The sequence below is a fragment of the Dipteris shenzhenensis genome, chromosome 28, assembly GCF_047967505.1.
Source record: "Dipteris shenzhenensis isolate YYH24624 ecotype China chromosome 28, Dip_SZ_1.0, whole genome shotgun sequence".
In the NCBI taxonomy this organism is placed as follows: domain Eukaryota; kingdom Viridiplantae; phylum Streptophyta; class Polypodiopsida; order Gleicheniales; family Dipteridaceae; genus Dipteris; species Dipteris shenzhenensis.
The window spans coordinates 49,966,889-49,981,993 of record NC_141623.1 but is presented as its reverse complement, the minus strand read 5'-3'; the positions used below and the strand labels follow the sequence as shown (position 1 = coordinate 49,981,993).

The window sequence follows — 15,105 nt, the reverse complement described above, 5'->3', positions numbered from 1 at the left end:
TTGACAGTCACACAATATGCATATGCGATGCTCCCTAGGAATCCCCTCTGCTCTGCCGCTCTCTATTCAGAGGCCGTGTGATGATACCCGAAACTGTCCGATGGAGATCCGTAGTGAGTGAGGCATATGAAGCTCAGTGTACCCCGGTGGTGTGATGAATCCCTCCTCCGAAATACGAAGACAGTAATCTCTGTAGAAACTCAGCTTCACTGGAAGCTCCCTCGGCTCAAAGCAGGTCCTAAAGGTGTGTAGCTGCAGGAGATCCTCACGAATGACCTGGTTGGTGTGTGGCCCGATCGGGATGGTAGGTGGGAGTACCGGAGGGGCATCTAAACTGTACTGAAAAGGAGGTATCCTATCGATGTGGAACCCTAGTCTCACAAACCATCTGTGAGTCCGTGCATACCAGCATCGCTCGTCTCCCTCTGCTACCAACCTCATGGAGGAATCGAGAGCCAACCATGGCAACCTCTGTCTCCCTGATGTGCAGTCCCCATATGATCTAACCTGGTGTAGATATATAATGGTCTGAAAGGCTGCATCTAGCTGGAGTGGAGAAGCACCAAACTCGGCCTGAATGATGTGATGTGGCATAGACGGTTTCCCCCGGATCATCCGTGAGAGCATGAGGATCTGCAGGCGCTCCACCCATGTCCACTCTATCTCTAACATGTCAGGCCCCCAACAAGGGCTGCCATACATACCGGTTGGTCAGACCAAGGAGTCGAAGAGAAGAGCCTTGGTCCGAGGGTCCTGGAAGTGGGAGTGGCAGCATTGTCTCTCTAGCCGAGCTAGTGAGGCGTATCCCTTGCTCAGTCTGGCCTGCATCGCTGGTCTCATCATGAAGATCGGGCCGGAGAAGATGACCCCCAAGTGTATGAGGATACGATCTCAACTGGTGACCCACCGAAAGTAAAAGTAAACTGCTTCCGTTGCATGTTTGCTTGAGAGGTGTTAAAGATCATGACCTTGGTCTTGCCAAGGTTGACCTCCAAATCATGGGATAAACAAAAAGCCTGCAGTGCATCCAGGTGTCGCTAGAGCCCCTCGAGTGTGGACGACAAGAGTGCCACGTCATCTACATAAAGAAGAATCTTGATGATGATCCCGGCAAATGAGCAACCGGTCCCTCCGAACGCCCCCATGAAAGTCTCAAGCTCATCCATGTAGAGGCCAAACAGGGTCGGTGATAAGGGACAACCCTGTTTGACTCCTATGGTACTCAAGATCTCATCTGTCCAACCTGCGCCGTCCGAACTCGGCCTGAGACTCTCATATAGTGCCATGACGGCCCAGATGATCTCCTGATTAAATCCCAGTGTCTGTAGGCGTGTGATGAGACGAGCTCGAGATACTGTGTCAAAGGCTTTGCGGAAATCCACAAAGCAGCAATATACCCTCTCCTTCCGTGATCTGGCCTCTTCAATGACACTCCTAAGTGTGAGTATGTGATCCATAGTCCCATGGTCTCGCCTGAAACCAGCCTGACCCTCTGCTATGAGCCCTCTCATCTCTGCGAACAGGCTGACCGACGCATCCAATACAGCTGCATAGATCTTGCACATCACATGTCCAATCATGATAGTCCTGTAGTTACTCGGGTCCATGGGATCCCCTGCCTTATGGATGGGGGTGATGGTGTTGAGTGTCCAAGTGCGGGGGAAGCCAAGGCAAACAGCGTCATTGAATAGCTTTGCTAGGATCAGGGCTAACGCGTCGATCCCATATGTGAACCAAATACAGAACATAGAATGAAAATGAAGCCTCGTACACCAATCCGCCTCAAAGATAAAGCAGAGATCACTCATACAAGATAGCAATACAACAGGTGAGCTCATAGCTCCAGCCTCTCCTTCTCCCACTCTCAATCCCCGTACAATTATGAATGAATCCGCATCCCCCTCTTTACCCTTGCCTTCCCCTGGCAGGAAATCTCCTCCCCCCTCCTATTAGTTGTCTCCTCATCCTTAGCCATCCCGCTGCCACGAGTTTCTTTATGTCTTCCACAATGGCTAGCTTGTGCCAAGTTGGTGAGTCATGACTAATCCATGTGCAGTGCATGTAAACACGATGTCTCTGACAAGGCGCCACCAAATGAAGCATCTATGCCACCTCCTATCAGTCTGGCAGGAGATGCACTGCGTGAAAGAAAGACCCTTGGTGCTTCAACTGTGTGAAATGAAGATTCTTGACGCATTGCTATGTGCTTGGGTGATAAGTCCTCCTCGTGACCATGTCTCCATGTGACTATGTTATCCTGGTGAACCATGTCCTCCCCATGCGACTATGTCATCCTTGTGACCATGTCATCTCCACGTGACTATGTCATCCTTGTGACCATATCCTCGCCTGACTGGGACACCCAAGTGATCATGTCCACCAGTCCACTAGATGGTTGGTCCTAGATGATCTCTATATCCTACAACACCTTCTAATATTCTTTGACTTGTGATCATACACCTTGTGCAACCAAGAATTTCATCCAAAACTTAATAGAAGAATCTTTTCTTGCAAACAATAAAGACAATCAAATTAATATATGCTAACCTTCACAGAGACGACGTTGATCATCCCTTGTTGTGAATCATAGCAATCAAGCCCCATGTAAGAGGCCAAGACATTCACTAAAAAGACTTCTCTCATTCATCTTGCAAGAGTTGCCTCTCCGTTGTAACGAATTCATTCTCACCCGTCTTCAAATTTTACGTGATCCTTTAATTAGCATATGAGCCTATTTGAGTTTCCGGTTGAAGTCCCTATCTTGAAGGTAAAACTAAGAGACCTTGCTTTTTTACGAGTGAACAGCATGGACAATCCCATACCCAAGGCAACACCAAAACATGCTTGCTAACTCCCCAAAAAAATGAATACAGCAAAAAAGCTACAAAATGTGGATTGGGTGAAGATTTTATACTTTGGCTTCTGCAAGGGCCATAACAAGATCTTCTGCTTTCTCCTTGCGAATGGCTTTTTCATCAATGTCTGCAGTCTGTTAGACCCCTTTTCTAAATCAGCACCTAAATCCAACTTAAAAACAACCAAGTCCACACAGTTAGACAGAAAGGAAAATGCCAATGCACCATTACAATGCAAGACACCAACTGGCATACCATCACAGTGAAATCAAAGCCCATCTCCTTCAGGATTGCTTGTCTGGCAGCCGATGAAGAACCCAGAATGATCTGCCATTGAAATTTTATTTTTGTCAGATAATTTATCAGTGAAGTGCCAAAATAGATCAGAAAAAATAAATCCTAGCATTCTGTGGACCTTATTTCTATGTGACATTGGAGAGTATTGTTTACATCTTCCATCTGATAGCATTACAGTATGGATGACCTTCAGGCACACAATGTAACAAATACCGTCATCTTTTCTCTAACTACAACATTCTGGCTCACCATTTAAAAAAACTTGAAATTTGACTGACACTAGGAACCTTTAGCCCAATGGCGCTAATACAAGTCATCACCTCCCTGTTCTCTTTTCTCTTGAAGTTATACTTTTGATCTTGAAACCCCAAAAGAAAGTTTTGTACTTTGTATGGGAGACTGAACCTGCAGTGGGTCATTTACAGGCCAGCAGAAGGTCGGCCAGTAATAAGCAGGCAGGTGGCAGTATCAGGTCGGCCAACCCTAATCAGGGTCACCCTGCAACAACAGGGCCAATCAGCCAGGATATAAACATCTCCACTCCAGCCTCTCCAAACACTCCTCCACATTGTGGGATCCCTACAGTGAATGGTTGTTCTCAGGTTCAATATTTTGTTGCTGCAATATCAATTTACTGTGTCTTCTCTGAGTAAATTGCTCAGTTCTCTACACCCTTCCCCTCTACCCACTCCCTAGCCCCGCCTCTACCCCCCCGTCTCTACTTCCCTCTCCTCTACCTCATTCTTCCCTCTCCCGCTCAGCTGCCCCCTCCCCTCTCAGCCCGCTTCCCCTTCCTCGCTCCCCCGCTCACTCTACCCAGCTCCCTCCCCCCGCTTCTGCCTCAGCCCTCCTACCCCGCTCCCTACCCCCGCCTTTTTTTTCTTCTTCTTGTCTCCCCCCTCTTCCTTCTCCCGCAGCGTTTTTTTGAGCGGAAGGAGCCCCCAAAAATGTCAGAGTCGGCCTCCTCACCTCGATTGGCGATGGATATTCTGTCAGCCAATCCCACTCCACCTCCACCGGCTGCAAAAACTATTACTTTTTCTAAAGACGAGTTGCAGCAGCTCAGGAAGCACGTAGAGATTGAATGCTATACCACGTTGCTAGCACGCATCTTCAGGTCTCACCCTTCCAGATCCCAAGCCAGAGACTGGATGCTTGCGGCTCTCCCCCCAGACCTCACTCCACGATTGTTAGATGTTCATCTTCTCGGACGAAGTTTTTTCCAGGCTATGAGCAATGTGCTCAAAGCTGAGTTTTTATGACAATGGTGAACTACTAATTTGTGCACCCCATGTAGCTCAGAGGCTCATATCATAGCATGGCTACATGACCCGCTCATAGGTCTAGCGAATACACCAACATCCTGGAACTCGGCCAGGCCTGATAAAGAGACCCATCAAAGCCAATAGAAAGGCTCCCACAATACATCCCCTCCTGACTCCATAACAAAATGGTGGGGAGTCAGACATGAAGAAGCAAGAAAGATTACAACATTTTAGGAGGACAATCCAAGGCTGTGAACCTTTATTGACTCAAGCACACAAGACTCATTATTACAAGCATTTTTGGGGGACTACCCAGGGCAAAGTACCCAAACACACATTGAATAGATCAGAAACAAAAGTCCCGATCATCAGGTACATAGACCTCTGAATGGAGAGAGAGATCTCTGATGTCGTCAGTGAGAGCATGAGTCGGTATCAAAGCATTATCTTCTTCTTCGTCTTCACTTATTGCAGCCCCAACCAAGTTGGCATGATCCTTGTTTTGTTGCTTGGCAAGCTTCTTAAAGAAGCGATCCTCGGTGTGACCAAGCTTCCCACACTGATTGCATTTGAAAGGCTTGAATTTGCCTTTGCGTTTGGACTACAATGCATTAGAGTCCTGAGTGTCTGCATACCGTCTTTCATGATCAACAAGCATAGCAACCATCTCATGATAACCCATTTGTGTCACTCGCAATGTTGGTATGATCTCCCGGTATTAGAAATTTCCTCAATGCTCGAGAGGAGCACAGCAACTTGATCATCTTCCCCTACAGGGGCCTTCAGACTAGCAAGCTGAGTGACAAGGGATTCCATATGATTCAAGTAAGCAAGAAGAGAGTCTTCATGCTTCATTTGCAGCTTGAAGAATTCCTGTCTTAGGAATACCTATGAATTGATGACTTTGTTGCCGAACAATCCTTCAAACTTAGCCCATAATTCGTGAGCAGTGGAATCAAAATCAAAATGATGAATAACTTCATCACCCAACCCCAAACCAATGAGAGAAAGAGCTTTGTCATTTAGATTCTCCCAGTGTGTAATTTTCTTTTCATCTGATGGTGGCTTTTTATCCTTGCCACTAACAATATGCCACACTCCATCTTTCATAAATAAAAGACGCATCTTTGTTTGCCATGTAGGGAAGTTCTTACCAGAAAACTTCTCAAACGAAATGGTAGTTGATTTGGAAGAATCCATGGTTGGAAAAGAGCAGGAACAGCAGGCAGAGTATAACAAATCACCTCGGTTAATCACTTCATTCATTGGGCAGCTTCATTCGTTGGCCAGCATCTCGGAGGATCTCATAGTGAACTGTTTCAGCAAAGTGTTGCTGTAGATGGCAGGATTGTAGTGCTGCTGTAGATGGCGGACAGCGAGCTACTCATCTAGCTGTAGAGAGAAGTGCGCAAAGGAGAGGAGGCTGCTCAAAAGGCAGAGGCAATTGCTAGGGAAGAGCAGCAACACAGGCAGGAGAAGCTAGTGGGCTAAAGGAAAGCAGCAGCGTGGGCAGTAGAAGGTAGCGGGCAGAGGGAAGCAGCAGTGTGGGCAGTGTGCAGCAATCACGAATAGCTAGGCAGGGCAAATGTCGCAGCGAAATCCGCAGCAGCTCCAGCTCCTCTCAGCTTGAATAAGATGGCAGCGCAGATTTGATGGTGACCAGCCATGCTATGATATGAGCCTTTGAGCTACCTTCATGGGGAGATGTTAGAATATGAAGTCAAAGTGTGAGTTATTTGGAGTATACTAGGTCTCTAGGTGGTGTTTCTAGTGTATTTTAGTAGACACCATTCTACTTTATATCCTAGAGTGCCACATGTCACTATGGGATTTATCCCCTATACATTATGTGTTTTTTAGAGTCTAGTGTCACACTATATATTGTACTTGTCTTGAGTCTTGATATATCAGTCAACATCAAGCTTTCTATCATGTGAGTACTTTGGTTATCATTGCTTTGCACTTGTATCTTCATTTTAGTCTTTCCATTTTCTTTCCATTCCGTGCCATGTGCCTTCAATGGCAGGAAGAACTCCATGATGGAGCTCTGAGAAGGATATGTCAAGGGAGAAGTCTGCTCCTATCTCTGTGATCTAAGTAGCCTCTCGCGGTGCTTGACTGCCTCATGAATGAAAGCCACGAAGCATCTCTGATTTGGATAGGAGAGGAATCGGGACAAAACCCCAGAGCTATCTCTGAAGAGGCAGTAGAAGCGCCCTCGGACCTCATAGTGCTGGGCACCTGAAGATGAAATTCTTCTCCATATCAACCTCCTATATGTCACACAATGTGCATATGCGCCTCTCCCTGGGTAGGCCCTCTACTCTGCCGCTCTCAATACGAATTCTATGTGAAGAGACCCAAAACTGCCCAATAGAGATCCTTAGTGAGTGGGGGTAAGTGGATATGCGTGTATCCTCGTGGGTCAATGAACCCCTCCTTTGTAATATGCAAGCAATGATCCTTGTAGAAGCTGAGCTTCATTGGAAGCTCAGGCTAGGGTCTAGGCAGGCGATCCTTAGGTTGGGTTGCAAGGGCAACATACGAGTTAGGGTTTCTACTGTTTTTAGCGGCACTGAGCTAGAGCCTATATAAGGGGCCTAGGGGTTCAGTTTTCATTTATGCAAGTCAGAGTAGGTCTAGCTTTTCCTGGTCTGGTGTTACGGATGCGCACCTGCTTTCTAGGGTAGCCCGGATTCTCAGCGCAGTCTTAAGGCCCTATGGGCGCCTTCTAGTGGTATGGGACACCAGGAGGTTGTGGACTGGTTGGATGTACATGTTCGTGCCAGCAACCCAACCAGTGGCTCAGAGTGATGCTCGAATTCTACGGGTCCTAGACTTGTGAGCATCATGGTTGGGTGGTGAGCATGCTTGCACTTCTCTTTGTGGTTCTACGATTGGTTATTTGTGCAAGTCCGGATTCCCACTAGCGATCGTGGTTGTGTTAGTTGGTATCAGAGCCACTCTTGAAGGAGATACCGATTCCTGTTTGGATCTTCAAGGTAGGAGCAAATTTCGTTTTCTACACTGCTTGGCTACAAACTGCTCAGTTTTATTCGTAAGAAAGTCGGGATGGAGTGATCTTCATGTGTAGGAAGATGCGTCCTGGTTGGTTTGGTGCCAGTGAGGGAGTGAATCGTAAGTTCGTTGGAGAGGAAGGGGCGAAATTGAGGAAGGATGGCATGCGTGTTTGTGAGTGACTGGAAGGCGTTTTGATCGGGTAGGAATGCATTTGGAGTGGGAGAAGAGGCTCAGGGTAGAGTTTTCAGTTGGAAAGCTCAGGGATGCTCTAGCATGCAAGCATTGACCTTGAGAGATAGGGAAATCTCGGTCAGATTGAGGAGAGATGGCAAAAAGCAACCTTGCTTTTTTGCCAAGAAAACCCTAAAAGCAAGCAACCAGATTTGGAGGCCCTGTTTTTTAAGATTTAGGGCATGGCATCCAGTTAGAACAAAAAACCCCATAAATTGGGCATACTTTGTTGTTTGGCACTCTTCTCTAGTTTGCTGGCCCCTAGGCGACTCTAGAGCTTGAGTTCAGGCTTGCGTTTCCTTCTCTGCCTCCTGCTAGCCCACCACTCCCTCTCTGCGTTTCCCTATCTGCCTCCTGCTAGCCCACCACTTGTTAGAAATGACCCAACAGAGGGTACACGCAGCGGAAGACTTATAGTAATGCCCAGGAGCTCACACAGTGTGCCGTGTGGAGTGTGGAATCACAAACTTCTTTACTTATGTGCATTCAATAGATGTGCAGACTCATCAATAGACAATGAACCGGCCAGATAGAGAAACCACCAAAATATATATTTCCGTCCAAAACTATGGACACAATACAAGAGAGATAGATCCAGAGTCCCACCAATGGTGTGGTCTCTGATCTTACCACAAGGTCCTTCTCCTATCAGCTGGGTATCTCTAGACTCGAGCCCGCGTGCTCCACCTCGAGCTTCTGTAGACTTTCCGTCCAGTGTGTTCTTCTCCACCTTACTGCCTGTGAATCAGCCTAGGTGGGCAGCCCCTGCCAAGCTTTGTCTGCAGCACACAGGTCCCCTTGGTCCTCCTGAATGTAGGCTCCAAGATAACTGTTCCACTGCTCCAACCTGCTTGTGAATGGCTGCTCCAGAAGATGATGATCTCAGCACCTTGCTGCCCTAGAAGACAGCCAAGGTCCAGCCTCTACCTGGCTAAGTCTGCAGCACTTGTTGCACTCTCTCACCTCCTGTAGATAGGCCCAGAGAGTAGGCTCCCTGCTGCTCCTTTCTGCCCTGGAACTGCTGGCTATGCTGGATCATGAAATGAGGCCTGAGCCTCTCCTTTTATAGGCCCTAAGGCCTGGCAAAAATACCGACCAGTCTGCCCTGACTGGGCCGACTGGACAGACTAGGTTGGCTGGCCCAACCGACCTGGTTGGCTCAGCCCAACCAGCCCTATATAAGGGCCCTTTGCTGGCCCCTTCCAGTGCAGGGTCCAGGCCCATAGGTCCTGCCCTTTTCCAGGCCCTTCTGCAGGTCGCAATCCTGCCCACAAGGCACGCCTCTGCTCCTGCTATGCTGCGCCATGTGCCAGCTCTGCTTGCAGGTCGTGTCCCTGCCTGTAGACACCTGCCATGCTGCTGTATAGGGGCCGTACCTGTCCGTACAGGTCCTGCTGTCCTGACCTGCCTGTACCGCGCCATCATCAGGGTCTGTTGCAGGCCCTTCACCTGCCCACTACCCTCGCCATGCTGACGCCATCTGTAGGTCGCATTCCTGTGAGGTGCTGCCCATGTGGCAGCCCCCTCTCTTTCTTCTCTCTTGGGCACATCTTGCCCTAGGTCTCCCTCCCCCACGCTCTCCTCATTTGGGGGCTTACAGATGGGGAGGTGACCTTTCCAACACCACTCCCACCTCGCCATCCTCTCTCCCTTCGTTTTCATCTACTTGGCTGCTCAACTCCTTTCTGTTTGCTGGCTACTAGATTTGGGATATCTATAGGCTGTTTCATCAGCAACGATTGTGGATCAGCTGATTGAATATGAACATGGAAAATACTGTTGTTTGCAATCTTTCTTGCTTTCTATGTTGCTTTGATCACCATGGTAATACGAAGATGTATATGGTATAAGTGTTGACACCTTGCACCATTGGCCTTTTGGCCTCCCGTAGTACCTCCAGACGAGTACCATTCCCATCTCACATATCTATGGCAATCATGGTGAGACTCTTCGGTATTGAGGTGCAAAAGAGTGGAATGATGTCTTAGGGTTGCAAGAAGGGAGCTTATGTCGACTATTTTTTATCATTTCAAGGGAGCAAGTGAGAGAAAAATATATTTGAGGAGATTGTAGAGAAGACTTCTTGCGCACCAAACTCAAAACACGATACAAGAAGCCGTCGCACAATGAAAAAGTGGGAAGGTCCAAATTCATACTTTATTGCTTACTTTTCCAATACTACACTATCTAGAATCAATTAACCTCTAGGGCTAGCCACAACTAGACTCGAGTTCGGTGTCATTAGGTAGCAATACAAACTTGTCAAGTTCATTCCCAATCAATGTGTATACTATGAGATACCAATCTTCTAAAACTCTAGATGATCTCAACTAAGCTTGAGACAACACTTTTAAAATACTAATGGTTTGAAGGTTTCCTTCCCTACACCCATCTAACGATAACCTAATCACTCCATAACCTACTTATGACCTTAAGTCCATTGATTGCCACAAATTTCGGCTTAACCCTAGTTTAATTAATCTATAATCAAGTTTTAACTCAAAAGCTAGTCAAACACAATGAGAGCTTGTAGTTTTCCCTAAAAAGCGATTATCCACATGCAGTGAACACTGGAAACATAATAAAACCATAAAGCTAAAACAAAAAGTTATGTTGAGCGGACGCCTATATGGGTATGGCAGCTCTTGTTTGAATCGACCACCCACCAGTTATGGAGTTTTGGCGGGGTGACCTCAAGGCTAGGGGGTATAAGGCAAGTCCCACATGCCTAGGTCCGTCAAGGTCCTCGTATCTTCTCTGCTCTATGGTTAGTTACGAAGTAGGGAGTCCACGCTTGAGGTGGCACCGAATATATAAAGTTGGGAGGAAAGAATTCTTCATGAGTTGTCTAGCGGGTCTTAGTGCCTCACACACAAAAAAACCAGCACTCGAAACAAAACAAGTTAAGAGCCTATTGATTTGCAACCAAAAGATCACCTTCATACAATTGTAAATAAATATTTTTTTGCTTTTTTTCTTTTTTTTGCGGACAAAAAAGATATCTGTATTTCCACAAAAAAAAGGGGGGGGGGGAAAGAGAATCCTTATCAGGTAGGCTCAAGAAACAATTTTGACCATTTGCGCCAAGTTTATCCTTCCTTTGCCAAGAACCTTAAGAGTACTACTTGATATCTAAAATGATCTCCTCATGTATCATATCTCTGTTACCAGCTTTGTTGAAGACAATTCTGCTCCGAACTTTCCATATATTATTGATGACTAGTGCTCAAATTATTTGCCAGATGAGGCCGTTCATTTTTCCTTTGTCCCCTAACAGGGAAATCTTCCAAGTTGGTTGAATAAAAACTGATTGTTCCGCAAGCCACTTGAACACCCTCCACCAAATTCCACGAGTAAAGTTGCATTCCCAGAATATGTATAAGTGCGTCTCCCTCGCCTCTCCCTCCTACTTTTGCATAGCGGGCAAAGAGAGGATATCTTAGGGTTCCAATTTGAGAGTCTATCCCTGACCGGCATTTTACTAAGAGCTATTCTCCACAAGAGAAGATTCAGTTTGTGAGAGGGGGTCACTTCCACACTGGTATGTCTAAAGGGGCATGTTTTTTCCAATGAGCTTTAGCATCCGCGGCAACCCATAAACTCTCTACTTCCTTAAAATCCTTGGTCGTACACTTATGAAGGGGTTTGCCTGAGGGCACAGCGAAACCCATTTAGTCATTTGTAACCCTGCAAACCGGGCTTGACGGCCAGCTCTCTCTTATTTTGTTAATTAGAGTGGCTATAGTTGCTTTTAGACAGATAAGACAAAGCGCATCCCAATCGTTTCATTGGCAACCAGCAATTTGAACTAGGGTCCCATATGTCCGAAAAAGATTGAATGCCTTTAAGGGATTGTTTCTTGACAATTTGTTTCATTGGCAACCAGCCATTTGAACTAGGGTCCCATATGTCCGAAAAAGATTGAATGCCTTTAAGGGATTGTTTCTTGACAATTTGTGGACTAGTTTGGGCCGGAATCGGTACCTCCTTCAGCGCCCAATCTGTCAACGATGGCGATCTCGCCAGCGAGCCATCTCCATGCAGAATCTCTGCCCCATCCAAGTGCATCCTCCCGCTGCCTTCCTCCAAACCTGGATGAGTTTGGATTCAGACTGTTTATTTTCCACTGCATATTCTGACCCATTTCGGCATATCTAATAACCCTGTCCTGCACCCATGCAATGTGTACAGATTACTGCCCAGCTCCTCTTACCGAATTGCAATCTCTTTTAGGCTGCCCATTGCTATAATGATGGTGCCACCCTTTCCCGTATCCTTTCATGTTCGTTTTTCAGCCCATAGCCTCCTTAACAAGTCCATTGGTCACCTACCTCTAGTACAACTGTCAGCTAACACGTTCCTTGCCAATTTAGAGAGATTAAACTATATCCAAATCGATGTATGCTGGCTATGTTGTGAGCTTGAGAGTCCTTTTCACACGCTCAAGGCAACTACATGCAAGGCTTAACAACTGCGTGAATGACGGGGGGTTGACCAATCTTCAATCGGTTGTTGTTCATGCTGTATCCTCCTATAAAACAAATATCACAAGACCAAACCCTACAAATAAGGGAAAGACAAGGACAAATAAGATTGGGCGTTGATCACACGAGAAACTGTCGCTCCCCCAATCATGTTTGCAAGGGTCTTTAACTACAGCGCATGAGAACAACAACGTTAAAGCGATGGATCCCTTCCTACCACTAGCGCATCAACTCTCTGATCGACTTTTAGGGCCCAAGGTGCAGTTGATTCAGGGGTTTCACAAGCATGGTGTGACCATTTAGAACCAAATATGACCTTGTATCCATGCATTCACGACTCACTGAATGAGAGTTCAGGCAAAACTGGTCTTCCGATCTTGCAGTCCACAACCTCCATGATGCCTCTAAAACCATGGTAATTCATGTAGCAACCCCTCCTCGCATTTTTACAATCACACTCAGTGTGCGAGTTCAGCAGCAAACTCACTCTTACCCGCAACATGTTGTAGTCCACAATTCATGATGGCTGATTTGTTAGCTCTCAACTAATTTACAGGTTTGACTGGGAGCACCTTCATTCTATTTTTTAAGCTAGCAGGTCATACAAATGCAAACAGATACGGGGGCTAAAACGTAGAATGGCAAATTGTCTTTATAGGCCGACAAGCAGAACAAGGTCCTGAGCGCATATAACCGGAAAATACCAAAGAAAAACCCACCGTACCTTCAAGTTGGAAAGCATTCTCGCAAAGGGTAGTGCGCTCCACGAAGCAAGCAAGGACTGCTAGCCGTGAATAAGGGGGTGAAGATAGTGAGAGCGAGAGCAGAATTAGTTCTGCTTTAACTTTTGTCTTCCACTTGGATTGTGGAGACCGTTAAATTTCGAACACTCGTTTCGAATATATATATTGTCCAAAGAGAATCTTTTTCTTTTTGAAAAGTGCTCGTCTTTTTGTTGGCTGCCACGTTTTAAAGTGCAAGTCTGGGTGAGCTTTGCAAAGCTAAAATAATTTCTAATCCATTTTTTGTGCCCTTCTCTAATTTCCACGTTCCCTCTTTCTCTCTTTCTATTTAAAGGCAAGGCCCCCTCCCCCCTTCTCTCTCTCTTCTCTCTTCTTCTTACTGCACATCCAAGTCCTCTCTCTCTCTCTCTCCCTCTCTCTCTCTCTCTTCTCCAAGTTGCGCATATGAGGCAGGCCTTATGAATGCTTTATTAGCATTCATCTTGTTTTCCTTTTTCTTTTTTCAAAGAAATGCTTGAATTTTTTAATACTAAACAGCAGCCCCGAAGGTGCTAAGTATGGAAAAACTAAATCAAGGCTAAAAGAAGAAAACCAGCCTATTCCAAAGAAACCTAGCTCACTGTAACAATAATATCTAAAGCACTAGCCTACCGAATAGAGCAATGCTTGATGATCCACATGAAAGAAAATTTGGTTGCCCAACAAATAATAGTGAAACTTCTCAAGTGAGTAGATAATTCCTAAACATTTGCAATCTATGATTAAATAATTCCATTTTGGTGATGACAAAGTCTAGCTTGCATAATAGACTAGTTGATACCAACCCTTTTTTCTTGTCTACATTAAGATAGCTCCAATGCTATGTTGAATGCATAGACAAAGATGTAGTGGTAGCAGTATTAGTGCAATGGCCAACATCTTTTTTAGCATCGGAACGTTCACCTTTATCTGATCTTTCCCCCAAATGAATTGCACTTCTATCTTTGTAAGCTCGGTAAGTTGTTGTTGATAGACAAATGATAAGTATCTTCAAAACCTATTGTGCCACTTGATTTGTTTGGTAAATCTCATCAAACCCTTTACATTTCGAGGTGCTTTGGTGCCTTGAATGGCTTTCACTTTTCTAGGATCAATAGCCATTCCACCTATACAAATGGTATTACCACATAGTGCCCCTTTACAAATTGCAAATGTGCACTTTGCTAAATTTAGGCTCAATTTGGCCATCTTGCACTTATTGAAACAAAGTCAAAGGTGCTAAATGTGCTCATTCTTTTTTTCCAAACACATTAAAATCATCCAAAAACACCCTCATAAAGCTTGGCAAATATAGTGCAAACAATTTTTGGATCCAAGACAAACATGTGGGAGGTGCATTTTCAATCCGAAACTCATGCTATTATTAGCCAACACTCCCCATTCCATTACAAATCATGTTTTAACCTTATCTTCTTCTACTATTTGAATTTAGTTGTACCAACTAAAATCATCCTAAAAGCTATATACATCAAGTTTGACGACAACATCAAGCATTGTGTTGCAGAATGATAGTGGGAAAGGATTTGTGACTATGGCAACATTTAATTTCCTATAGTCAATACAAATGCATAGCTTGCCATTCTTCTTTGGAATAATGACAAGAGGTGTGTAGTGTGGTGGTGACTCGCGTGTCATGGGGATCTTGTAGGAATGCCAATGGAGTACTACTCCAAGCTACTCTAGGTTGAGAGCAATTCATGCAAATGCCATCCACTAGTGTTAGCGACTCCTGGCTTGTTGTGCAATCATGAATCCATAAGGAGAAGAAAAGGGAGGGGAGAGGGAAGTGGAGAAGGGAGAGGAGGAGAAGAGAACATGGCATTCATGAAAGGCACTATGAGGGAACAAGAGACGACTCTAAAGAGGAGGAGAAGAGCTTATATTCCAATGTGTGCAACCAATAAGTGAAGACCAACAAGTAAACCATTTGGCCTTTTATACATGCCACCTTTTTAAGGGAGGGCCAACTTTATTCCCTTTATACAACTCTCTTTTCTCATTCTTTATGATCAACTTGGGCCTATTTGGTTCCACAAATGGTACTTACAGATGAGGCAATGAGGATCCTAGTGGAAGCACTAAAAAGGGGGGCCAGGCCTCCAATATTTACGAGGAGAGACCAAAATCCTTCTACAAGTAAACCCATCATGATCTCTAAGTTAATCACCAA

At 45.6% G+C, this 15,105-nt stretch overlaps 1 protein-coding gene across 1 annotated transcript in view; it reads right to left on the bottom strand.

Annotated features, from left to right (window-relative positions):
• The window catches only part of LOC147883679 (uncharacterized), a 53,924-nt gene extending 40,750 nt beyond the window's left edge, over positions 1–13,174 (bottom strand). Inside the window, exons 1-3 of the mRNA XM_087399951.1 lie at positions 12,878–13,174; positions 3,111–3,182; positions 2,915–2,989 (exon numbers count right to left, since the gene is read on the bottom strand). Coding sequence (XP_087256077.1) covers positions 2,915–2,989; positions 3,111–3,182; positions 12,878–12,895 — 165 coding nt within the window. The 5' untranslated portion in view covers positions 12,896–13,174. The remainder of the gene's footprint in view (positions 1–2,914; positions 2,990–3,110; positions 3,183–12,877) is intronic.
• Between the last annotated feature and the right edge of the window lie 1,931 nt (positions 13,175–15,105).